Source organism: Festucalex cinctus, chromosome 21, assembly GCF_051991245.1.
Source record: "Festucalex cinctus isolate MCC-2025b chromosome 21, RoL_Fcin_1.0, whole genome shotgun sequence".
Lineage (NCBI taxonomy): Eukaryota > Metazoa > Chordata > Actinopteri > Syngnathiformes > Syngnathidae > Festucalex > Festucalex cinctus.
The window spans coordinates 9,075,949-9,102,793 of record NC_135431.1 but is presented as its reverse complement, the minus strand read 5'-3'; the positions used below and the strand labels follow the sequence as shown (position 1 = coordinate 9,102,793).

General features: G+C 40.0%; 1 protein-coding gene across 3 annotated transcripts in view; it reads left to right on the top strand.

Moving 5' to 3' along the window:
- grm1a (glutamate receptor, metabotropic 1a) overlaps positions 1–26,757 on the top strand; it is a 34,415-nt gene extending 7,658 nt beyond the window's left edge. For 2 of the 3 annotated variants that reach the window (XM_077509842.1, XM_077509843.1), the window contains exons 4-9: positions 14,464–14,699; positions 16,348–16,594; positions 17,017–17,185; positions 19,714–19,840; positions 20,990–21,926; positions 25,075–26,757. In XM_077509842.1, coding sequence (XP_077365968.1) covers positions 14,464–14,699; positions 16,348–16,594; positions 17,017–17,185; positions 19,714–19,840; positions 20,990–21,926; positions 25,075–25,666 — 2,308 coding nt within the window. In that variant the 3' untranslated portion in view covers positions 25,667–26,757. The remainder of the gene's footprint in view (positions 1–14,463; positions 14,700–16,347; positions 16,595–17,016; positions 17,186–19,713; positions 19,841–20,989; positions 21,927–25,074) is intronic. The other variant, XM_077509844.1, reaches the window with a different exon arrangement.
- Positions 26,758–26,845: the final 88 nt, after the last annotated feature.

The following is a 26,845-nucleotide window of genomic DNA, read 5'->3' as shown; positions in this document are numbered from 1 at the left end:
CACTCTCTGGCAGCGTTCCTCAAGGCTCTGTACTAGGTCCTCGGATTTAACAAGAGTTGTCCCTCAAAGCTTGCACAGGTTTTTACGCTACATGTCATTGTCCAGTGTTACGTAGACAATTATTGGTGTTCCACAAGGCTCGATGCTTGGTCCACTTTAATTGCCATAATTGCTTGTCCTGTATATTTATGAGATAATTTGTTTCAATTATTATTTCATATTTAAGTCACTTAGAAAATATTACTTTTTTTGTAGATACTTTTTTTTTTTTTTTTTACATGTTTTTTTGGGGGGCAGTTTGAAATCTATATCAATATTTAACATTTGACATTTCCTTTGACATTTACTTTACGCTGATTTTTATAATATCCACTTCATAATTGCCTCACCTTACACTAGTAAACTAGTGGTGTTCTACAGGGAGCGATACTAGGCCCACTCTAAATGTTAGAATTATTTGGGTTTGGAGGGTAGAGGACCCAGGTGCAGGGAAACAAGGCGAGGAGACAGAGGTGCAATCAAAAATGGATTTAATTCAACAAAACAAGAAGGTAAACAAGGATCTAACTGAGAAAAACAATAACATCTAAAAAACAAACAAAGCGTGGGGGGGGGGAACTTCATGATGTAAGGGAAACACAATGAATCGACGCGGACAGCGGGGAGACAAGAAACTAAATACACATACACTAATTGACAATAAGACACAGCTTGGGCAAAGACACGTGGCAGAGGATGCTGATTGGTTGACGCATTTTTAATTACGGCCCACAAATATCTTTTTAGTTCCATACGTTTTCATATTATACTTTTACGTTACAATTACTTTCCATTGCAGTAGAAAATCAGTGGCATTCCACAAGGCTTGCTTCTACGTCCACAGATTTTAATAACTGCAGTTTTACTTAACATGTTTTGTGCGATAATATACTGCTAACATTTTAAACTACTGTATTTGTAAAATTAAAACATTCGAGCCCCAATAGATGCCTCCCCCATCTTTATATGAACGTTGAGATACTGTATTTTTGGGGTAAATATTGCAAAGGTTGTTGCCTATGACTTGCCTTTCAGCCAGAAGAACCTCTTTTCTAGAACATATCCACAAGGAGGAGGATTAAAAAAAGCGGAAGATGAGTGCTGCTATTCTGTCTCTCCGTTTATGTTGTACGACTTATATTTAATTCATCCCCGCATGTTTAAGTTGCCGGCAAGAGGAAGGCACTCATTCTTTTCCAATGCGGCTTTTAAATTATCCATGGTGACGAGATGACACTCTTGGGTTATGAGTTCCTTTTCCTGGATTCATCTTTTTTTTTTTTCTCCCGCGTCCATCAGCGATGGGGTTGGGAGTGGATGGGAAGTAGGTCTATAGTTGAGCTTTTTGTGGACGGTCTCCACGGATGGGCGACACGCTCGCTTCTGGGTCACCGGAAAAGAGAGAATAACAGAGGAGGTCTGAGCCAGTTCGCGTGATTAGCTGCGTGTGCATTTCATGAACAAATGAGTGGAGCAGTACGTTCTGTTTTGAATGTCACTGATTCCATCGCTCCAGTTAAGATGAAAGCTGTATGGATTAAGAAGGAAGACGTGGCCCCAGAGAGACTCTTGACAGGCTGTTTTCTCAAGGCATCAGTGTACTGTAATCTTCATTTGCTGAATTGCTCCCCGCAAGAAAAACAACCAATCAGGGCCCGGTTGTTCAATTCTTAACCCGCCGTTAAATATACGTCGTTGGAACATATTTGCGATTATGTTCGAACATACTCGCAAATATGTTCGAACATATTTCAATATGTTGGAACATATTTGCGAGTATGTTCGAACATACTCGCCAGCCAAAAATGTTTACTCCACATTGGCAGCTCTATGTTTCCGTAGACTTGGCACTGTGTTACTGCTAATCGGTATAGCGTGTGCGTAACTTTTCATCAGAATAATCGCCAATGTCAAAGTCAAGCCCTCGATAGACTTTCTTTCTTGCGCTCAACGGGCAACATTAGCCACGAACGCAGTTAACCACATTGTTAAAAAGATAGAGGCGGTCCTTAAGTTTGTTAACTTTAACAGCAAGTTAACAGCCGGTGAAAGTTAAGAGTTTTGAACAACAAGATAAGAGTGTCGTTAAAGTTAACGGTCGATTAAATCTACTTAACTAGTGGTTAACTCATTTGCTCCCAATAACGTGTAAATACGCTTTTTTTGTTGTTGTAAGAGTCCCAAAGACGTATTTATACGTTTTTTTGTTTTGTTTTGTTTTTTATGCTAGAGCATACAGATGGCTTTGATGCAGCCTCTCAACTGCAAAGAACGGTTGCAGAAATGGTAGTTATTACACAAACGGCCAGCAGGTGGCAGCAGAGCAAAGGAGATCAACCAGAGCCATGTAGAAAAAAAGCTCAATTACTCACAATTTTAAATAAATTTGTGAAAACTGATGAAACTTAGCTCTTGTCTAATGCTAATTGCTGCAAAACGGAAACAGATAGAAACATACTTTTTTTTTTTTTCCTGATGAAAGAAGAGACTTTAATCTTTCTTTTGATAGGTTCCATTCTTGTATAGCAATAGAACACAATATTCTGTGGGCCTAGCAAAATCAGTCAAAATCTAGCAAAACAGCCGAGAGCGAACGGGATTGAATGAGTTAAAGATATAACCGAGTTTTGAACAACCGGGCCCAGGTATTTGCAAAAAAAAAAAAATTGTTTTTACACACAGTGTGAACAAAGTTAAAGGCACACACGCAGTACAGGGTGGTTGTCCATGGTAGCCTTGGCAGAGTTTTTTGCTCTAATGAGCACTTTTGTGGTTTTACAGTTTCCCTTCTGCTCATAAACAAAATGGAAGCTGTAACCGCCTAGTTGGTTGCTGTGATCATATCTCAGGAGCTTGTGGTGACAATGCAGTTACGACCTTAGTAGATGAGAAAAAAATGCACTCTTTTTATTGCCGGTGGGAGACATTCAAATTTTGGCTGAGTGTCCGGGGGAAAAAAAAAAAGGAGCAGGCTGCCGAATAAGCCGCGTGAAAAGCGTTTTTGGAGAGCTTTTGTTTTTGCTCTTCAGAAGAGAGCCAGGTGTGCCAGGTGCTCGACCCACACGCATTCACCGGCCGACCCGCAGACTGCTCTCAGCGCCGCACTTGGCATCCACTCTGCTCCGGAGTGTCTCTTGTCTTCCCTCTGTGGGATGTCACTCAACATTTTGGGTCTGCGGTAGAGTATCTTGTGTTTCTGTGATTTGAACAAATAGACACAAATTAATCGGAACGTAATCGTGATTTCGATTTTGGCTTTTTGATGTTATCTTAAAAACATTAAGAAAATCGAATAATGTGCTGAATGCGCAGCGTGTTCAAGTTCTCAATGTTGTAAAAGCACCCTGAACGCATCATATAACTTGCGCAGCAAGCGTGTGACATTATGAGATTCTGCCCTCCCTGTGCATGATTTAAACTGTTTAATGACACCCCTGTTGGAGTTTTCTGTAAAAGTAAACACATAACAAAAAATACACACATTGTATATTTAAATACAAGACATGCTTCTTTAATGCTAAAGTCGCTAATGCTAAAGTCAATGTAAAATCCCATTGACATGCTAATGTAAATTATAAATGAACTCCAGGTTTATTCACACACAAACGCTGCAGGGACACATACATAAAATGCTCACATATTCTTCTCAGTTATGGAAAAACGAGTTATGTTATTTGATAAAGCTGAATTTTCTTCTTCTACTCTTATTTCATTGTGTGAATGGCACTACACTGCCTGTAAGAGGCCAACGTGAGCACAGCAGGAACATTTTATTATTTTATTTTTAATTTAGTTTGTGTTGCGATTCTTCTTCTTCTTCTTCTTCTTCTTCTTTATTATTATTATTATTTTCTGGTTGTTTTTTGAAGTTGAGCAACAAAGTTTTGAAATCAATGAATAATTGTTTTGATTAATCGGGATTTCAATCTATCAAACATAAAGCATTTATGCAGTTCAAGGTTAGAATCCAAGCTACTGCTTTACTATGTGACGTTCGCCAGCTTCCTTTGACATTGTAAAAAATTAACAACTATAAAAGCCTTTATACATATACAGGTGAATTTCAATAAAAATCATCAATTTAATATTGTTTTAAGTAAAGTGATTTGGTTCTGCAACAGGTTCATTGGATTTACATTATATCCTACCAGAAAAAAAAACAAATTCTCCAATCATGTTTATTTTGATATTCCCCAATCTTTGTGAAGTAACTGGAATACTGAAAAAGAAATTTGTTGGGGGGGGGAAAAAAGGTTTTATTTTTAAGCTATGATGTGTCCATGACAGAGGACATTTTTTTTAAAACTTAAATGCTAGGCTCAAATACAGTTAAAATAATTCAAACAATACTTTAATGTGTTCTTAGGAGTCTTATAGAAAACAGGCTAACAACATTTAAAGCCTAAATTTGTTCAATAAAAAAGTATTATAAACTTACTTTTCCTCTTCTCTAAAAAGTGCTTGCACTGAGGGAAGCCATTTTCTTTTATGTGCAATAAAAGGTAGCAAAGCCCCACCCCTATACATTTGGCATCATTTGGAAAGTACTGAATGTCCTCTATAGAGCACAAATGGAGTTAATTCAATCGTATGCACTGGGTGGGAGATATTCAGGTTTAAAAAGGTCCACTACAGAGGACAAAATTGAATTGCTGGTAGTCAGGAGGATATGGGAAATTTGTCTTTTTTTTTTTTTTGTACGATTATGTTTTCTGGGACGAATTAATCACAAAAATGAGGTTCTGCAGTCTAGCGAGGGTTCATTTAAGATCACAACAATAACATGACACCTGTGCTATTGTAAAAGATGCGCTTGCAGCAGATGTGACACATGATGCTGAATGGACACCTGGTTGGCTCAATGTAGTTATAATAGTAGCTTTTTTCCCCCACAGTATATTAAAAGCTTTTGGGCCATTGAATTCCTGTAGCCAGGGTGATAACATGCTTTCCATATCCCGACACGCTAATTGGCAGAGCACACATGACCGTTGACCCTATTACATAACCGAACAACAACACCAGGCTGACAAAAAAAAAGAACCTTTTATAACACCACTCACATCCAGCTGGTATTTTTTGTGGTCTTTTTTTGCTTTGTTTTCTGTCTTTTAGTTTTCTTTTTTTTTTTTTTTTTTAATTTATTTTTTTAAACTTTATTGCATAGCAAGTCATCTATAGCTAAGTCTGTTAAATTTTAGTTTTATTTTCTGCCTTTTTTTTCCTTTTATTCCCTTTATTTTTTGTCCTTTTAAAAATATATTTTTTTCTGTTGCATTTGCACCTTATTTAATGTATACCGAGTTAACCAAGTACACACCCACACACAACATAACCCCAACCCGCTGTTTTTTCCTTGTTTTAGAGATTAGACATTGTTTTACTTTATTTGTAGTACATACATATAGTAATCACCTGTAGCTAATCCTGGTAATTTTTACTTACTTTATTTCTATTTTATCTTGTATCATTTTGGTCCTTTTTTCTGTTGTTTTTTTTCCCCAACCGCACGATTAACACCAACTATCCCACGTATAGTGTGCCGCTCGCTAATGTGCGATGAGTCCTTCCTCCCCACGTTCTATTCTTAAATATTCATTTGCCACCTACTCAATTATCTCAGCACGTTGGCAAGCGATACCAGAGCTTCTTCTCTCCTCGCTCGGCACCTCAGCATCTGCCGTCTTTTTGTTATCATCCCCCGTGAGTGGCGGCGCGGTGTCAAACCCCGACGCCGCTCTCCCTCCTAATGCCCGCTCGGAGGCGCTTATTACTAAACATCATTTGCATAAGCTGCTTTTCCACATGTAACACTAATTTCAGCACACGCGGGATCTCCTTCTCGACATTCTTCTTCTGGCGCTGACAGAGGCATGTTCTTGTTGTACCGCTTTGTGGGCGCTGACACGACCACAACATTGGAAATGGCGTAACTTAAGTGTCGTTTCATTGGTGCAATGAAAGCTGTATTGTGTGTTTGTCAGGTGTAGGAATAATTGTGAATAATAAGTTATCATACATTTGCTGCAATGAAGAACTGCTTCTGCTTGCAATGAAGAATGCTTTGCTTTGCACTCACACAGCCATTTTAGCTAAGTCAACCTGGACCACATGTACCTAGTAATCTTCCACTCACATGTACAACACATAGACAAACAAGTACACTGTGTTCCAACTATGCCTTGCATTTGCATTTTTAGGGTTGGAACACCCGTGTAACTAGGGGGCGTGGAAAACCAAATAAATAGAGAGGGTGAGGAGAGGAATCTTCAGAGAGTGCAGGAGTGAATCGTATCAGTCAGTTCCTCTCCTCGCGAGCCCTGAACTGAGTGTCTTCTCTCCGTTTTGTGTCGTGTTTAATAGATGTCAAACAGGTAACCCTGACATCAGGACACAACCGGGTTTTCGCTCTGAGCTTGAATACGTGAAATATTCCAAAGTGAGAGAGAGGGCGGGCGAGTGGTAGCATGACACATTTAGCTGCCTCATTCCCTGCCATCTCCCAGGCTTTCATCTCCTCACCATCTCGGGGAGAAGCTAGCGGAGGATGTGGAATTGTGCCGAGTGGTTTGGCGAATATGTCCTGCAGTCATGCCAAAATAGGACAAACCTACCTGTTTAGATAACAAGATAAAATCAACTGGAGACTTAGCTTTTACAAGTATGAAATGGTCCTCAGATGCTAAGGCTAAGCTAAAACAAAACTGAGAAAGGACTTTTGATGGCAAAACTTAAAGATATGCAGCTATGAAATGTGCCATGCGCGCACATTATCTATCTATTTACTCTCAATTTACTTCATAAACATTCCACATGCATTCAAAATCTTAGCATTCAGATTCAGCATTCCCACGCAATTTTGCCAGAAATTGCACTTAGTCTAGTAATTCATAAAAATGAGTTAAAATTAAAAAGCTGTACTGTAATGTAAAAAACAAGTTTGATATTAGTTTGTGTTGAGGTCATTTTCCTGCCACAAGATGGCAGAATTGCATTTGTAAAACGGTGACAGCTCAGTGCATTTTTTTCTTTTCATTTTAAGAGCGATGAAATCTTTAACATGAAGCAACTTGTGAAATACTGCCGATTCCGGCCAATAGAAGCGGCTCCCCTCATTCCCAATAAAATCAGGGCGGTCGAAGCACACCCAGTCATTGACAGACATGCTTAAAACATACTCGGCGGCATATTCGTACCCCGCTTTAACTTTACCGTTCCATAAACTAAATATTTTTTTTTTCCCGCATGTCCCAATTTCTGTGTTTCGTGTACCCTGGATTAAAATCTGCTTTGACGGGCTGTGTTTGCGCTGCCATCGCCATGGAGATGTTGTTTAGGCTCATGACAGAGGGTTGGTGGGTTTGTCTGGCGGCGGATCTGTCACTCAGTCTGTCAGCAGCGCCGCAAGAATATGGCGGATGTGTGGGAAACAAAAACAACAGAGCCCGTAATTAAATATGGGGACACAATGGCAGCTGCTCGGAAGTACGGTATTTACATGATCCCCCACTACAAATATATCTGAATATTTATGACACGCTTCTGATGTTAATTGACAACCATAGTCAGGGATATTACCAGCACCCTCCTTTTGAAATTTGGTCAAAACTCCCGCATCCATAAATAAATCCACTCCTTTGCTAATAAAAACAGCAGCACCTTGAGAGGCCTATAAAGTGTGGTGAGTGGTGACTATACACAGCTTGCATAGTGTTAGCATTTATAAAATTAAAGGCCTTGCCCCTAATAAATTGTTGCCCCCAGCAGAGTTACAGCAGTTCCTTTTGCAAGGTTGAAATTTTTCTTCCCATGATAATGCTATCCTCAGTTGACATTAAAAAAAAAGAAGAAAAGTTTTTCCATTAACTACCTGAACTTTTATCTTAACTCTTACATATGGCAATTAGGAGAGCCACCCTCGATGTGCCCCCCCCTCACCAAATCCTTTCCCTTTCCTCTTTTTAAACTAACTCTTCCTGTTGCTCCTCCTGGGGGAAAGAGTGCATGTGATTAAATCTCTGCCCTGCCAATTAATTCATGGCTTCATAAATATACAAATGTGCAAGCCAACCGAAAGTAGACCATTGGGGGGGGGGGAAGTCGTGTCATGAATGGAATTAGCAGACGCTCTTCTTTCGATGACAATTGTCAGCTAATAATCACGGGCCAGTTTGAATTTGAAGGATGCTCTCGCCTTCAGTAGCAAATTTACTTGCAGAGATAAAACCGGCTTTAATAATTCGCATAAAGTCTTTGGGAAGAGGAAAAAGAACCCGGATTCAGATCCTACTGCCAAGATTAGTCCGAGCCTTGGGCTTGTTATTTATCTCATCCTGCTGTGAACCAAACACTTTGCTAAGTGAAGTAAAAGTGAGGAAAGATAAGAAAAATGTTGCCCATTTTTATTTTCTGTTTAGGCAGTAGATTAGAACTTCCATTCAGGCTCCTAATTAGGGCCTTTGGTGAGATGGGCAGCACCTGTTTAAAAATAACGACAAAATATTTGCAAATGTTCTTTTTTTTTTTTTTTTTTTTTTTTTTTTTTTTTTTTAATTAACCGATGTACAGAAGATTATATTCATATATTTTGATTGTCAAATGAAAAGACCCACTCCTCAACTACGAAAAATAAGGAGGTGCTGGTGAGCGATGTCTGCCATCCACTGGTTAACACTGGTATTACATCTTTTAATGGCTCAGCAACGGTAATCATTTTTAGTAGGGATGTTTGATATCACTTTTTTTTCAGACTGATGCCAGTATGAGTACTCAACTCTTGAGTGGTCACTGATATCGATACCAAGTATTGATCCCACTAGTACTTGTGATGACACATAACACCCCCCCCCCCCAAAAAAAAAACAAAAAACAAAAAAACAATGACAGTTCATTTTCAAGACAGCATTTCCCCCTAAAATTGTGTGAAAATGCAATTTTCTAGTCTTGTAATTTCTAATTCCTGATTGTAAAAACGATCTTGAATACAGTGTTCCCTCGATTATCGCAGGTTCATCTTTCCCGGCCTCTCTGTTTTGCGGATTTTTTGCAGCGTGCTTTTTTTTCGTTTGTTTGTTTCCTTTACAAGGTACTTTTTTTTTTTTTTATGTATTATTTTTTTTTTTTTAAGTCTTTGCATGGCTGTTTCTCCCCAACCCTACGTCCGACCGGGGACATATGGGCATCATCGATTTCTCGACACGATCTTTCCAACGTCTCTCCCGTCGCTCCACGACATTGCATTCTGGAGAGAGAAAATGTATATTGTGCTGCATAACAAGTAAATAAAAAAAAAAACATACTTTTAATGAAAACAAAAACATAAATTATAAATGAAAAAGCATTAATAATAAACTAAAAATCGTACCAAAACAAAAAACATGAATAATAAAGGAAAATATATATATACTGTACTGTATACTGTAATAAGAAAAATGAATGTAAACAAAAAAGAACATATATGACGAATGAAAAAGCATTTATAATAAAGTAAAAATCATACCAAAATGAAAAAAAACATATAAAAAATGAAAATATAATATTTAATGGATTTTTTTTTATTTTAAATTAACGTGGTTTTCCTTTTCTTTTCTTTTTTTTCCATTCGGCAGTCTTACCGATTCAACATATCATCATTGTTCTCTCTCTCTCTCTCTCTCCCTCTCTATTTTTTATTTTTTTGGGTGTATGTGTGCATTCGTGTGCGCGCGTGTGTGAATGTGCTCATTAGTTCACCTGAAACCTCATAAGAATCCCATTACCCTTCACCCTAACCGGATACTTCAGAGTCTCGCCAGAGTCGTGAAAGTCAGAAGGTCAGGAGACCAGAGGAAAGATCCAAGGAAAGAAAGATGAATCAAAGTGAAACCCAGCACCAACCAAACGCCACCTGCCACCCACATGGTTACAAAACCAGAATCTTACACCAACCCCAGAAACCACTAACTTCCAACAGATGAGGGAGATCTCGGTTTTCCGTTATCGCAGGTAGTTTTTGGAACTTTATGCTCTGGTTGAAGGGCTCCTCCTGTCAAGCCCCTTTCCTCATGCTGCCATGTTGTATCCAGTTTGCCGTAACCCCCAAATCCAAGGGGCGTTGAAGCTGAGCTAACGCCAATTGTGCCGCACACGGAAAGGTTCGCCGCAGCCCACTGAGCTCTGCCTACTCCAGCGCCTCTTTGCAAAGAGTGATAGAGGCCATTACGGTGTCATTGTAAACGTCTCCACGCGCACTTGATCGGTTCGCAATATGTGCTCGCCAAGCTTCGGCGGAGGCGACGCTTATTTATCACGGTAGTCCAGCCCATCGATCGGACTGATAAGTTAGGACGGTAAACGGACTGGATCATGCTCACATTCAGGGTTGGCAAAAGTAGTCACATTCTAGGAAGTACAAAAAGTAAAAGTACAGATACTGATAGAAGTAGATGTTTGAACTATATAGATCAGGGTGTCCAAATTTTTTCATTTGAGGGCCACATACAGAAAATCAGAAGGACGCAAGGGCCACATAATGTTATAAAGAGAAATTGTGTTGAGTTCTCAAAATTGTACAAACAACTTATTTATGCTTTTGCATATTTAGAAAAATGCTACAGTATATAAACCAATTTATTTGTAATATGGCAGTAGGGTTATTATAGTTTTGGAATTTTTCATTTTAGTTAGTTTTGTATTAGTTTTCAGGGTGGTTCTAGTTAGTTAGTTAGTTTTTTATTAGTTTAGTTCTTTAAAAAATGCTTAGTTTTAGTTTAGTTTGTTAGTTTCAGTATTAGTATGAGTTAGTTTTTTAAAATATGTATTACTTGTGCGCAATATTTAAAAACACCATTGGAGCGATGTCATCTTTTGGTGCTTTTCTGCTGTTAGATGACTTCACTTCTGTGTGACATACTTTCAAACGTCATTATTCCGGTTTATATCAAAATAAATCTACTAAAAATCACATTTTAAAACCCCCCCAGAAGGCTCATGCATTAAATTAATTACCAAAGATTAAAAGGAAGGACATGTTTGCTATAATTATAGTTAGTTTTGTAAACATAAAATGTAGTTTCAGTTAGTTTTCGTTTTTTTAAAAAGCATTTTCATTTTTATTTTATTTCGATAACAATTTTGTCTTTTGAATTTTAGTTTTTTCATTAGTTTTAGTTGACTAAAATAACCTTTTATAGCACCCGTGTTTTTCGTGTGTTTACTTTGACCATCTCCAAACATTTTTGTTTTTGTTAATTTATTTGAACTGAGTCAAATGCCATTTTTAGCATATGTCGCGGGCCACTGAAAAATGGACGGCGGGCCGCAAATGGCCCCCGGGCCGTAGTTTGGAAACCACAGATATAGATCTTCATGAAAAGTTTGTTTTATGTCCTCAAAGTCCAACCTGACCTTCAGTGTGGGCAAAAAAAAAGTTTCCAAAATGTCTTTTTAGGACTGCGGCGCACACGTCTTTGGTTGATACAAGTCTCAAAAGCAATCAGCTTTGCCTCAATCGAGTTATAAAGGTGCTCCTCAGGTATTTTTCCACGCATATTGTACGGTAATGGGCCCTTTGATAATGCGGTGTGACGCCGCAGCACTCCAGAAGTGTGGCGAAATTAGATTTTGTCCCACAATAGATGTCCCCCCGGTGGTCCGAAAAGAAGTGATGAGTTTCTGCCCCCACCGTGTTGAGTTCAGCACCATCCTGAGAGAGCAAAGTGAGAAGATGTCATTTTTGCCTGGGAACACATTCATGTCTCCAGCGCCTCGTGAATTATTTGTGCAGTGCCGAGTTGCTTTTTTTTTTTCCCCCTCCACTGTTTTTCCTATGCAGTCTAAAAAAAGGAAATCGGTCTCCATTTTTCACTGAATCGGACTAACATAATAACAGCATTACCTTTGATTGTATAAGCGATGTTGATTATAGGGCTAGGACACATTTTCTAAAAATTAAATAATTCATTAATTATCACCATATTTTCTTCGTACTTTTGGTACAAAATGCACATCAGTGTATTTTATTTGAATATTTTGTCACAAAAATGATCAGCTGGTATTTCATTCATATAATTCAACATATTTTTGAGTGTTTTGCGGATTAAAATGCATTATAAAATCTGTACAAAAACCTGCTAAGTTTGTTTGACGTCATACTAAATGACCAAAATTATATTGTAATATAACATGGTTGGCATCGTTTCAAAGTTGATGATGTTGACGTCATGTTTTTTGCTAGAATATTCAAATGCAGCAACACATGTAGACAGACAATATAACAATGATCACTGGCATATATTCTTTATCTGCTGTGAAAAACGATAAATATTTCTGGTGGTATGTGATGCTGATCATTCACAAGTGAGATTGGCTGATACCAATCATATCACTAATATATATTTTTTTAATAATCAATTAATACTATATACTGATAGTGCTATTTTTCCTAATAGGCAAACACATTAAATTAAAACAACTAGACTAAGTGCAATTTCTGGAGAAATTGCGTGGGAATGCTGAAAGCTGAATGCTAATAGCTGAATGCTAAGATTTGAATGCGTGTGGAATTCTTTTCAAGTAAATTGAGAGATAAATTATGAAATTATAACCTCCTGGTTCCTGAACAATGCACTTTACCAACTGTGCCACCGAGCAGTATCGGACACCTGGTAATGACGGTAAGTTAAACGTACGGAAGTGGGCGTGGAAAGTGATACTTAGAAAAAGTTCAATGTCTGTCCCATTGAAAATGAATGGGAAAAAGTTGATATTAAATGTTAAATTGTGCAAATACTGTAAGTAATGTGGAATGCTGAAGCCTTCCCACAATTAAGTTGTTTTGTGGGGCGACTTTTACAAATGAATGGCATTTCCATTCAATTCAATAGGAAGAGATTATTTGAGAGTGTTTTAAATGACCGAACAAATTAAACTTGTATCTCAAGGCATCACTGTATTACATAGACAAGAACTTCTGATTTTGAAGGCCCTGTGAAGATGAGATTGACAAGCTGGAATCTGATTGGACGATAAAAACAAAACAAAAAAAAGACATCTGACATCCACATACACGTACTGGAAGCAGTGCAGCCAAGAGAAGCACTATGAAATGAAAAGAATGGACACTTGGGAATAAATTAGAGAAGACCTTGTTGGCGCTGACCATCCACCACTGCCTTTTAAGGAGATAACAAGACATGAAGACGATCAGCCAGAAGCACCTGTAAGTGCCTCCTGTCACCAGATATGGGCTCCATTCCAAGCCTAATCACGCTCCGTCACTCGGCTTATATTGTCTCACATTTGATTGCGTCTCCTCTCCTTTGATGGACACTAATTATGGCCAGAAAGGTCTGGCCTACATAAGCGCACACACACAGACGTGTCCTTATATGTCACCCTGAACATCCCGCGCGTGCGTTCCAGATAATTGCTTCCACGGTGAGTCATACCTAATTGGCGTGTGGATGTCAGCGGCGCAGGTATTAAGGCTGCGTCCCACCACGGCTCAGGGAGAACGAGCAGAGCGCTTGTTTGTCTTTTATTCGCCCGTGTCCTGTTGGCTGGTGTTTTTGTTTTTTGTTTTTTTTTTGTTTTTTTTAATGCCTGCCGGTAGACTGCATGTCCAAATGAGCTTGTTAGGTCGGGTGCAAGCTGGCGGAGGACTGGAAAGCCAACAGTCACGGTGGCGGTGTCACTCTTGAGATGACTTTCCTTTTTTAAAATTGACAGTTGCCGTGCTTCCACTTGAGAAAAGCCGCCGAGAGACTAATTTAATATCACGCAATGGTTGAATTGCGTTTGTAAATGAAAACTTTACGATATAGAAAGTGAATCCAGAGATTTGTTTCTCAATACTGTACGTTTATGTTTGAAGGTAATTGCTGAACATATGTGTAAAGGCTAAGATGTAGTACTCATTTGTGGAAATATAGCATTAATCAGTTAATTATTACACCCTGAAAATACATCTTCCTTTCCGATAGTTTGCTGGTGTGGCTGCTTTAGAGCGCCTCGTTGTTGGCCATGAGTGCACGCATGCCACAGAGACAAAGACAGAAGGAAAGGAGGGAGTGAATTTTGTTTTAAAAACTGGACAGCCAGTGTGTGTAAAGCGGCTTTGCACTGATGTTTTAGAGTGCCTCGTTGTCACAGTATGGAGAATACCAGAGACTTGAAGGCATTGCACTGTTGCTTTTTACTTAACAAAGTGTCTTTGATTTAAGATCATCCATCCATCATCCATCTGTCCATATGTCCGTCCGTCCATCCAACAAAGTCAATGTGAGCTGCAGCCGGTGTCCATCCTAGTGGACATTGGGCCACAAGTGAGGTACAGTTCCTCCACTATGTCAGGGTTAATTGATTGCGGTCACACTATTTCACAAAGTAACAATTTTTTACATGAATACAAGTACGAGCTCGGTGTCTTTCTCTGTCTCGATACAGCGACGGGTGGGCCGACCGCGACGAAGTGGTGGAGGGCTACGAGCAGGAAGCCAAGGGAGGGATCACAATGAAGCTGCAGTCCGCCGTGGTCAAGACATTTGACGACTACTACCTGAAACTGCGACTGGACACCAACACGAGGAACCCCTGGTTCGCCGAGTTTTGGCAGTACCGCTTCCAGTGCCGTCTGCGCGGCCATCCTCAGGAGAACAAGAACTACAAGAAAGTCTGCTCCGGTGAGGGGAAGCTTATTTTCCTTTCTTGTATCAATCCAGTCAGCGTAGAGAACCCAACTATGCTGGGAATATGGGCGCGACAAGCAGAGACGTCCCAACTGAATTTCACATTTTGCCGTTAGAATGATTTAAATCAGTTGATAAATGTGGAAGTAGTTGAAGAGTGAAAATAGATCAATGACATTTTCTGTGTTTGTTTGTTTTTTTATTCCTTATTACGCTTTCTGTTTCCTCTCAAAAGGTGACCACGGTAAATTTTATTATTGTTGTCAACACTGAGTCACAAATAATCAAACCTATTGGAACAATACCTTCATAGATGCTACTTTACTTTCTCTTGTTTAATTGTTTTAGACCTTCAAGGTGGTAAGTATGTTATTCTACACCTGTAGTCATCAGAAACACACTATGTACTCTGTGAGCACTTAATACCTCAAGTTTGACTGATTCGTTAAAATAAGGTAAAAACCTGTAACGTAGTCACTTAGTCAGTAATCAGTTAAACTTGAAAGTGGACACCAAAGACACCATTTGATCACACTAGCCACTGAGATCACACCCTTTGTTTTATACTGATAATGCATGTTGCCAAAAAAGAAAACAACCCAAAAAGTTTTTTTGTATATTTTCGAGGCATATTTTTCATAAATTCCAAATTTGTACCACTTCCGAGACATGTGCCACTGTACGCATGGAAGCGTATTGCATTCAATTGGGAATAAAAAAATAAAAATAAAAATAAAATAAAAGATCTGATTTTTTATTTTTCTGTTTTGTAAAAAAAAATTTCTGTCATAAAAAATATTCCGGAGACAGGGGCAAAATATAAAAAAATAAAATAAAATAAAAAAATAATAAAATAACAGGTTCTGTCATAAAAAAAAATATTACAGAGACAGGGGAAAAATATTTAAAAAAAAAAAACAGGAGGAAAAATTCCTCAGAAAACCAAAAAATATTAAGAAAAACAAAAATTCTATAAAAAAACCCCTCAGAAAAACAGTTTTTGGAGTGATTTTATTTTAATTATTATTATTATTTATTTTTTTTATTTTTACCTCTGAACTCCAAGTGCCTTATTGCAGATTCTTTAATGGCGGACACTTTCCAGCATACCTCCAGCGTACCTAACTATATCACTACTGGCTCTTTATATGGATATGTCAATCGATCGGCAGGATTTTCGTAAGCTAACAGTTACGTTTCTACAGAAGTGTATTGCATGAGGAAAAGTGTCCACCGTTAGCGAGTCGGCAACAAGTCACTTGGAATTCGGAGGTAAAATTAAAAATACTCAGAAAAACAGAGCACCAGCTTTATTTTAATTTTAATTAATTATTTTTTAAAAATAATTTATCCCCCCTTTTCTTTCCAGAATATTGTTTTCTTTTTTTCTGAGTAATTTTTCCTGCTGTTTTTTGGATTTATTTATTTATTTTTATTTTTTATGAGAGAAAAAACATGCAGTTGAAACAGAAAAAATACACAAAAAAGCTCCACAAAAACATTAGTCAGAAAAACACAAGTTTTTTTTCCCCACAAGTGAATGCAATATACTTCCATACTACTTCACTTCCAATCGCACAATTTTTGACATTACTGAAGAAAACCATCCGAATGCTTCAACTTGTCTTTTGTCCCCGAACAGGAAACGAGAGCCTGCACGAAAACTACGTCCAGGACAGCAAAATGGGCTTCGTCATAAACGCCATCTACGCCATGGCGCACGGCCTCCACGACATGCATCAGGAGCTGTGCCCGGGCCAGACGGGGCTGTGCGAGGCCATGGACCCCATCGACGGCAGCAAGCTTCTCGATTACCTGCTCAAGACGTCCTTCAGGGGGGTCTCCGGGGAGGACATCTACTTTGACCAAAATGGAGACACCCCTGGACGGTAAAGAGTCAGAGCACGCTGCTACATGTGATAAGACTGTAAAACTGAATTTGAATTTAGACGGTTTTCAACACCTGTACTGCAAACTGTTGGCGTAAACACGCAATTTAGCACCCACCGTTCGGGATCTTACTAAATGAAGCCCGAGGATGTAATTCATTTGGACCAGAACAAATTCAGAAGGAAGGCCGCTTTCATCTGACTTCAGTTGAACGGGCAGCGTTTGACAGTCAAAAAGCTCCGGCGTGTCATTCCTTTTGTCAGCTTGAGGTTAGGCGTTGCCGCCAAAATGAGCGCACGTCGCGCGCTGGCGTGACTTGTTGCCGTGACAAGTGGCTTCAGATAAGAAAAGCCGGATGGAATTGTTATCAATAAATTACCCGTCACACACTCCAGCCAACGTCGCCTTCTCCGCATTTCAGGTACGACATTATGAATCTGCAGAACGTGGAGGACGGCCGCTACGACTACATCAACGTGGGATCCTGGCACGAGGGCATCCTGAGTATCGACGACAACAAGTTGTGGATGAACAGCAGTGACATGGTGCGCTCAGTCTGCAGTGACCCCTGCTCGAAAGGACAAATCAAGGTATGCAGCCTCGTTTGTTTGCCACTAGCTTGAATAACCCAAAATGTCTAGGGAAAAAAAAAATCAATAGCCATTAGTGCTAGTAAATTGTCTTTAACTATATGAGAGAGTGTTATTGAACCAACATCCCAGGAGTTAGTTACTCATTCTGCTGTGACTTGTGATCAGGCAGGTGCATAGAATTTCTTTAGCTTCTTTCGCACTGATTCTGAAAAATGGCTGCCACAGAGACATTTTGGCCTTCACACGGAAACCAATGAAACGTGATATTACCTGGTTTGATGTATGATACCGGAGAAGTTAGTGGCAGGTGTTGAATTTACCCTGTCCTGGCATTGCAGAAAACTCTTAGACTCAGGTGTCATCCCACCACTATTTTGACTCTGATGCTACAGTACCTCGAAATGCAGAAAACGGTCCTGCCAAAGGTGGAAAAATACCGTGTGAATGTGACTTTGTTGCATCACCATTTCAAACTTGTCCAGAGTTAGCAGCGCAACAAGTGGACTGTCGTGGCTGGCATATTGCAGGCAAACAGGTGATTAGTTCTGCCATTTGGCCCATGGGAGCTCTCAGCGTTACAGTTATGTTGATGAGAGAAGACAAATGAGATAACGTTGCTCTTTGGGGTGGAACTCTTTTCACTAGAGGACTTATTCATTTTAAATGCGAAAAGTGTGAGCCAAGTCGTCTCGACCGCTACAGGCAAACTAGCAAAAAGCAAGCAAGCTAGCTCGCTAGCCAGCTTGGTAAACAGATGATCATTTATGCCACTTGGCCACGGGCATTTTTGCATTAGCTTTACAGTTATGTTGATGAGAAAAAGACCACCGAGATAAAGTTGCTCTTTAGGGATGTGACTCTTTTCACAGTAGGACTTAATCATTTGAAATATGTCTGCAAAGAAAAGTGTGAGCCAAGTTGTGCTGACTGCTAACAGGGGAGCTAGCAGGCTAGCTAGCCCGCTAGGTGAGTGTGGGTACAGGCTTAATTTGTACCATTTTTTTTCTCCCATTTTCATTATAACACACACTTAGTCATGTTGGCAGGTTAAAAAAAAAATCCATATACATTCATATTAAACATTTTAAAGACAGAAAATACCAGACAGATACAGTCTATCATTTATTGTTGAGGTGAGATGAGCCTCCGTGAACTGTACCTACAAAGAAGGGAAATTGCCGGGTTGACTTCATGCAGATCTGAAGGAGGATGTGGGCATCATCAAAGCATTTTGACCTGAACTCAAGGATGTGAGATTGCCATCCATTGGTGATAACCTACTGTTGAGAGTGCACTGCTTAGGCCCACCATTGATACCGATCCAATATCAATCCAAGTGTAATAGTGAATCTACTCAAGATGTGCTTCAGTTCAAAGAAATGGCTGAAGTGGCACTCATTCCATAGTTTCCCCGCATACATAATCCTACGCCTGTGTTTCCATTGGCACCTTTGTCACTGCTTGAAACGTGATGGGCCTTTTTTTTTTTTTTTGGCAGTGAGTCACCGCTTTTGTTCTCTTTGGTAATCATCCAAAGCATCCTTGGCTGCTAAAGTGACTCTGCTTGTTTCTCTTTGTCCAAGGACACATCGTGTACAAGCATGCACATTTTGTTGGGTATTTGGTTTCTCGCCAATCTGTTTACCGTATTTCCTCAATAGCAGTCTAATAATCCTCAAGTTGAATAAACACCCCTCCATTAACACCCCTTTTTTCACTATCAGGGAAAAAAACAACAACAACAGGTGATTCTACTGTGTAGTAATCTATGCATATAAAGAAAGCACCACCTTAAATAAATATGTAACTTTTTAATTGCCACCCTAATGACCAATGTTAAAATATAGTAGTGTAGTAATCTTCTTATCGAAAAACAAGACAGTGGTGTTAGTCCCATTTTGATTCCATTTAAGCAGTATGGATAATTAATGAATACATGCTTTCAAATAATTATAAATATGTAGTTGTTTGGAAAAAATACGAATGTAACAATAACAATATAAATATGTTATTGTTAAAACAAATTCAATGCCAGCCCGGTTAAAATGGATATTTGACGTCTGTAGTCGTCAATGGCAGTGAATGTGTCAAAAATGCATTTGTACAATTATATATTTTCCCCGATATACACAAGGTGCGCCATCCACTTGAATTAATGAACGCCACACCTCCAATAGACAGCTCTGCAAGCTGCATCAGATTTATCTGTAATATGGTAAGAATCCTATTTATTTAAACACTTGCCTTCTCCCGTTTTGGGACATGCCCTGATTTTCCTCATCTGGAGCTGATTGTTTTGAGTCAAGCTTTACACTAAGTTGCCCTGAGGGAGGATGCATCCTCTCCTCACTTTGTATCCTGACCCACTTATCACCCTGCTTTACATATCACAGCGCTGCTAACAGCTGGCGCGGGCGCAGAATTCAGAAAAGCCGACGTCCTTGTCCTATCAACAGCGAAGCAACAATCGTCAACTTGATGAATTAGGACGGCGTGACGCGAGTGGCCCGCTTGCGTGTTCGCAGGTGATCAGGAAGGGCGAAGTGAGCTGCTGCTGGATCTGCACCACGTGCAAGGAAAACGAGATTGTCCTGGATGAGTTCACCTGCAAGGCTTGCGAACTGGGATGGTGGCCCGCCGACGATTTGGCAGGTAAGAGACACTAAACCACCAGATCCTGTCAGTCGTGTGTTGGTCGTTTGATTCCCTCCACTGTGCCTTTTGCCAAATGTGACAATCACTTGTTTTGACAGGGAGCTATTGAGTTGAGCTCTCAATTTTTTTTTTGTCTACAGTCTATCGTTCACATGATATTTTTGCTGTTACCAGTTGGGGCAACCATTTTATAACCTTTTGCAGTAATTATCTAAATCTAAATTCAAAATATAAAAATAAATAAAATAAAATAAATGAAAATCTAAATAAAAATAAATCTAAAGTATCCATTTTTTATTTTTATTTTTAAATAGAGGTGAGAGATTTTTGTGTGAGAGTTTTTTTGGTAAGTGTGGATTTTTTTTGAGAGAGTTCTTTTAGTTATCATGAGAGGTTTTTGTTTTAGTGTTCAGTGAGTTTTTGGTTTTTTTTGGTAAATGTGAGAGGATTTGTTTTGTGCAAGTGAGAGTTTTTCATGAGTGTGAGTGGTATTTCAGTGAGAATTATATTTTTTTGTGAGAGTTTTTTTTTCCTTTATTGAGTGTGAGAGTTTCTTAGTGAGTGTGTAAGATTTTTATTTTAAAGACTTTGAGCGTGCTTTCGATGAGTTTTTCTTGTGCATGTTTTTAGTGAGAGGTTTTTGATGTGTATGAGAAGATTTTTTTATTGGGCGAATGTGAAAGATTTTTATGGTGCACTGAGAGTTTTTCCTATGTGTGTGAAACTTAAATGTGAAAGTTTTACTATGGGTTTTTTTTTTTTTTTGCTTCAATGAGTTTTTGTGTGTGACTGCCATTTTAGAATTTTCATTTTTAAATAGAGTGTGAGAGATTTTTGTGTGAGAGTTTTTTGGTTAAGTGTGGATTTTTTTTTGAGAGAGTTAGTTTTTTTAGTTATTGTGAGAGGTTTTTATTTTAATGTTTTCAGTGAGGTTTTTTTTTTTTTGGTAAGTGTGAGACGATTTGTTTTGTGCAAATGAGAGTTTTGTGTGAGAGATTTTTTTATTTTTTTTTTTATTTTTTTTTTTTTTTTATGTGACTACAATATCTGTGGTCTAAGTGAGAGTTTATTAGTGGGTGTGAGAGAGGTTAAACATAATTTTTTAGCCTTTACAGCATCTCATAACATATCCGTTTTGCTTCCCAGGCTGCCAGCCGCTGCCTCTGAAGTATCTGGACTGGGCAGACGTGGAGTCCATGGTGGCGGTGGCGTTCTCCTGCGTGGGCATCCTCATCACCTCCTTCGTCACCTTCATCTTCATCCAGTACCGCGACACCCCCGTGGTCAAATCCTCCAGCCGAGAGCTGTGCTACATCATCCTGGCGGGCATCTTCCTGGGCTACATCTGCCCGTTCACCCTGATCGCCCGGCCCTCCGTGCCCTCCTGCTACCTGCAGCGCCTCCTGGTGGGCCTGTCGTCGGCCATGTGCTACTCGGCGCTGGTGACCAAGACCAACCGCATCGCTCGCATCCTGGCGGGCAGCAAGAAGAAGATCTGCACCCGCAAGCCGCGCTTCATGAGCGCCTGGGCGCAGGTCATCATCGCCTTCATGCTGATCAGCGTCCAGCTCACCCTGGAGGTCACTCTCATCATCCTGGAGCCGCCCGAGCCGGTCAAGTCGTACCCCAGCATCCGCGAGGTCTACCTCATCTGCAACACCAGCAACCTGGGCATGGTGGCGCCGCTGGGCTACAACGGCCTGCTCATCATGAGCTGCACCTACTACGCCTTCAAGACGCGCAACGTGCCGGCCAATTTCAACGAGGCGAAATACATCGCCTTCACCATGTACACCACCTGCATCATCTGGCTGGCTTTCGTGCCCATCTACTTCGGCTCCAACTACAAAATCATCACCACCTCCTTCTCCGTCAGCCTCAGCGTCACCGTGGCGCTGGGCTGCATGTTCACGCCCAAGATGTACATCATCATCGCCAAGCCCGAGAGGAACGTCCGAAGCGCCTTCACCACGTCCGACGTGGTGCGAATGCACGTCGGGGACGGCAAGTCGGCCGCGGCGTGCGGGACCAACAGCTTCCTCAACATGTTCCGCAGGAAGAAGCCCGCATCTGGCAACGCCAAGTGAGTCCACTCTTGTGTTGCTAGCCGTACTCTTATTCCAAGTACAGCGGTGCCTTGAGATACAAGTGCTACATTAAGCAAAAAAAGAGGCTTGGAGATGTTTACTGTCAAACTAATGTCGTGTATTTAAAACTACTTGTGTAAACATAGCATAAAATGGAAAACGCCATTGACATGCTAAATATTAGCGTTGATATCTCGGTTTTAGCTTTAAGTTTGAACTCAAACGGCGAACATATATAGAAGTAGACACAGATAACCTAATACTAACAGGCATATATTATTTATTCTCGCCAAAAAAAATAGTAAGCCATCATCTTACTGAATCATTGACATTAGCTGTGAATCTGTTCTTCTTCATTTGTGTCTGCCTTGCTGTATTATACTTCCCCCTGGTGGCCAAGCAGAGCACACCGGAAGAGGCAGCACAATGATTTGAATTGCAGCATCAAATCATGACGCGCAAACTCAATAATTCTCTCCATTTTATTCAGTTATGATTATGCTGTTGTTGTTTTCTTTTAAATGAAATATAAGATTATATAGTGCCATTTATTTATTTATTTATTTTCATAGTGGAAACTGGTAAAATATGAGTCTTAAGGTAGGAGCGTGGTCACAAAATGAATGAAACTAAATCTCAAGGCGCCACTGTAATGATGAACACTCAAATGCTCCGGGAGGCTCCCCAAAGTCACATTTTCAAAAGTGAGCATATTTTTTCCCCTATTAAGAACCTTTAATGCTATAAATTCCTGGTTTATTCCCATAAATCTGGGTTCATCCCCACAGAAATTTTCCAACTTAAAAAAAATGCTAAACGTTTTGTATAGCTTACTCTTGATTTAGATTAACGCTAAAAAAAAAACTTAACTTAAATGAGCGCAGTGGTTATTTGAAAAAAAAAAGTATGATATAGTTTTTTCGATGACCAATTAGTCATAAGTGAGAAAAGGTATACTAGATGGCGCGGTGTGTATTACTTTTTTTTTCCGACTGTGTAAGTTGCACGCCAAAATGCATGATTTGAGTGTTCATGTCTGGTTTCAATTGTGCACTTGTACTGTACTTTCCGGTGTTCTATGCTAATCAAAATCCTTCCAAGCTTTAGAAAAGACATTGATGCTCGAGTCAGTTAAGTTGGATTTGAACTCTGTGTCTGACATGTTGACAGGATTTACAGTAATACAAAATAACGTAAGCTTTAGAAGTCTTAAAACTCACCCTTTTGAGATTCACAGCAGTGACACAAGGATACTTTTGTGAAGTAAGGCGATGGGCGGAGTTAATGTTTCCATGTTGTCTCTCACCCCTGCTACAGTATGTCAGCCTCCTTCTAACCCCTTTAAATATGTAGTTGGCAAACATCCATGTGGCTCACCTCTCCGAGGCCTGCGCTGGCGACTGACTCATAGCTAACGGCTACTAGCTAGTTAAGTTAGCTCGCGGAAGGCATCGACGCGCCTCGTGAAAACCCAGTTCGGTGTGCGCCAAAGAATTAACGCTGCACGTTTTGCTTTTTTGTTGGGTTTTGGTGGTCTTTTTCACAATAATTACTCAAAAAAATTGACCGTTCATGCTGTGAAAAAGCTACTAAAAGCCAAACAAAAAACAAAATGTGCAGAGTTAATCTTGTGGTCTAGCTGCTAGCGGATGCAGCCCTACAAGAAGGAGGCAGCGCCCCCTACTGCCCCCCGACTGATCACAACTGAACCTCATATTTGACTTATCGCAGCATGAACGCCTCTGACTAATCACACTGTGCCCCAACATTTGTGCACTAACCCCCACCTAGGCAGCACTAGTCAATCAAGTGCATTCATTTTAGCTGACTCATTAAGACTTTGTATTATTGTTCTTTCCATTTTCAATTGGTATTTGGTTGAACTCGGACTCGCACCCAAAATAAGTGTTCCCTATTTATGTTCACAGGAACGCAAAAATTATTGTACTTTTCCAGAAAAAAAATTGTGTCATAGTCCAACTAATGAAAAATCCAATTTGCTCAAACTCCTAAATGGAGTGAACTTATGTATTGCCTTTTCTAAACCACAAAGCACTTTACAAAACCATATTAATTCATTATTTCAAGATACAGGTTTAAAGTATAGTAGCTGACTTCAACTTTCAGGATCTCTTGCATACTCTGACCAACGTTAAAAATAGAGTTCACAGCGTTTTGCTTTGGTCCAGTTAGAGGCGTCAGGCGATTTAAAATTTTTACTCACAATTTATTCGTTGACTTTGATAGTTAACTCACGATTAATCGCACACAAGGTTATTTTAGTTGACTGAAACTAACGAAAAAAGAAAGAACAATTTCGTGTTGAGGTCATTTTTCTGCCACTAGATGGCATAATTGCATTTGCTCCATTTTGCAATGACAGCTCAGTGCATTTTTCTTTTATTTAACATTCTGCACATTTTTTTTTTAAATTGTAAAATACAACTTGACCCCAGTCTCCACAAATATATACATTATTATTAAGTTTATTACTACTACATTTTGCTTTGTTGCGACTGGAATTTACCCAGTACAGGCTTTCAAAGTAAGGGCAGTCATTAATCGCGTGTTTAAAAAAATTAGTGGAGTGAAAGGAACATTAAATTAGCTCAAAATTACGGACTAATTTCAATTGTATTGTATTGTATTTGTATTGTTTCATACTAGCTAGGTAGTGTTAAACTAACCTGTTGTTGAACTAGCAAAATGTCCATTCATGGATCCAACACCTGTTGTCAATTCTGCCCTCCAGCTCCTTGTGAGAGAACAGCAAGCAGTTGAATATATATTAAAAAGTAATTATTAAAAAGTTTAGAGAAGGTCAAATTAATTTGACTGAAAAGGGTTGTGGTGCATATTGGATTCATCCTGAAAAAAAAAAAGCCCATCAGATGTAAAACACAAACAACAACAAAAATCATTTTGATTTTGCCAATTAAAAATGGAAAGAACAACAAAAAAAATAAACTGATATCATTAACGCAGAAGTTTACCGAAGCAATGGGGAGATCATAATGCTGTGCGCGGCACATTATGAATCATCGAAGCTCCTCAATGTCAGCCATGTTGTCTTGTTGCTTTCCGTCGCGGCCGCCTTGTTTCCCTCCCCCGAGATGGTAACTTGAGTCTTTGTCTCGTTCGTAGTTCTAACGGCAAGTCTGTGTCATGGTCTGAATCAGGTGCAAGACACCCTCCGAGCGGGGGCAATGTGTGGCACAGACTGTCTGTGCATGTGAGGAAACAGGAAGCCGGCCTGAATCAGATGGCGGTCATCAGGCCCCTAACTAACACCCCCGACCCCCACAGTTGCCACCCCCCCGCCGCCCGCGACCTTGGCACAGACCCCCGCCCGCCCCCGCAAGAGCCGCCGCCGCCGCCGCCGTCCGCGGGCCCCTTAGTGGAAACGCACCGCTCGCACGTCCCGGCCCCCCCTGCCGACCAGCCGTTGATTTTCACCGAGCTCCCTTTGGCGCCCCCCCTCGAGGAGGGGGTGTCCCCGGATGAGCAGCTGGGTCTTTTGCACGATTACATGTATGATGCCAAGGAGGAGGGGACGGAGGGGCACAAGCTGGCCCTGGAGGACACCCTGGCTCTGTCCCCGCCGTCCCCCTTCAGAGACTCGGTGTGTTCGGAGGATTCCGCCCCGGGGTCCCCCTCCATGGAGTCCATTCTGGGGGGTCCCCACTACACCGCCCAAGCCCTCCGAGACTTTGCACACAGCTCCTCGACACTGTGAGAGCAAAAAAAACAAAACACAAAAAAACTAAATGGTGCACATTTGACAAGCTTTGATTACTCGTACTTCTTTGTTTATTGATGGCGCCATTTTGCTTGCTTGTGTTGTCGTTAGGCGTACATTAAAGACACACGCAGAAGAACATGGCTGTGTTCGGAATCACTTCTGCTCTCTAAGTACCACCATCAAAACCTCAAGCACACGTTTCTTAACGACTAAATGTATATGTATTGTGCTTCAAAGTTAAATACAACTGAACCGTTATTCTTTGGCGTACCACGAGAGGGCGCCCACATCCCAATTTGAGAATGACCTCTATATACCGCAAAAAAAAAAAAAATTAATGCATGATTCCAAACACAGCCCATGTCTGAAGGGCTGTCAGCAAACAACAACAACAGTGCCAAAACTCTTTAGCTTGTCATGCCAAATCCCCATCAGGTACTGTGCAAAAGTATTGGGCCACCTCCCTAAAATGAAACAATGAAGCATTTTTTTTTTTTTAATCCATACCTATGCCTTAGAGGCAATGCATGTTATTAAATCATCAACTGTTCTATTTATTTATTTATTTTATTCACAAGGATATTTGTGTTGGTGTGGTGTCCATTCAAATGGACAACAATTAACTGAGGCACTACGTCCGCTAGAGTGGAAACCACCGTTGGAGGAAATTATTTGAAGTTTGGCATTCATTTATAGAAGCTAGACTAAGACTAGAAGCTAGACTATTTCTGGAGAAATTGCGTGGGAATGCTGAATGCTAATAGCTGAATGCTAAGCTTTGAATGCATGTGGAATGCGTATGAAATAAATTGAGAGATAAATTATGAAAATATAATCTGTGCCACCGAGCCGTATCAGACACCTGGTAATGATAAGTAACGTGTGGAAGTGGGCGTGGAAAGTGATACTGAAAGTGAAGTTCAATGTCTGTCCCATTGAAAATGAATGGAGAAAAGTTGATATTAAATGTTAAATTGTGCAAATACTGTAAGTAATGTGGAATCACACGATAAATACCCTGGGAGGCGTGAGTTTTTGAAGCTAGTTGAAATTTGAACAATGTAAATTGGAAGTATTATTCGGGAGTTGTTACACGGCAAAAAAAAAAGTGTGGAGAATAAAAATCACAATAACATATGTGGGAATGCTTCAGCATACCAGAGTGGAGATCAC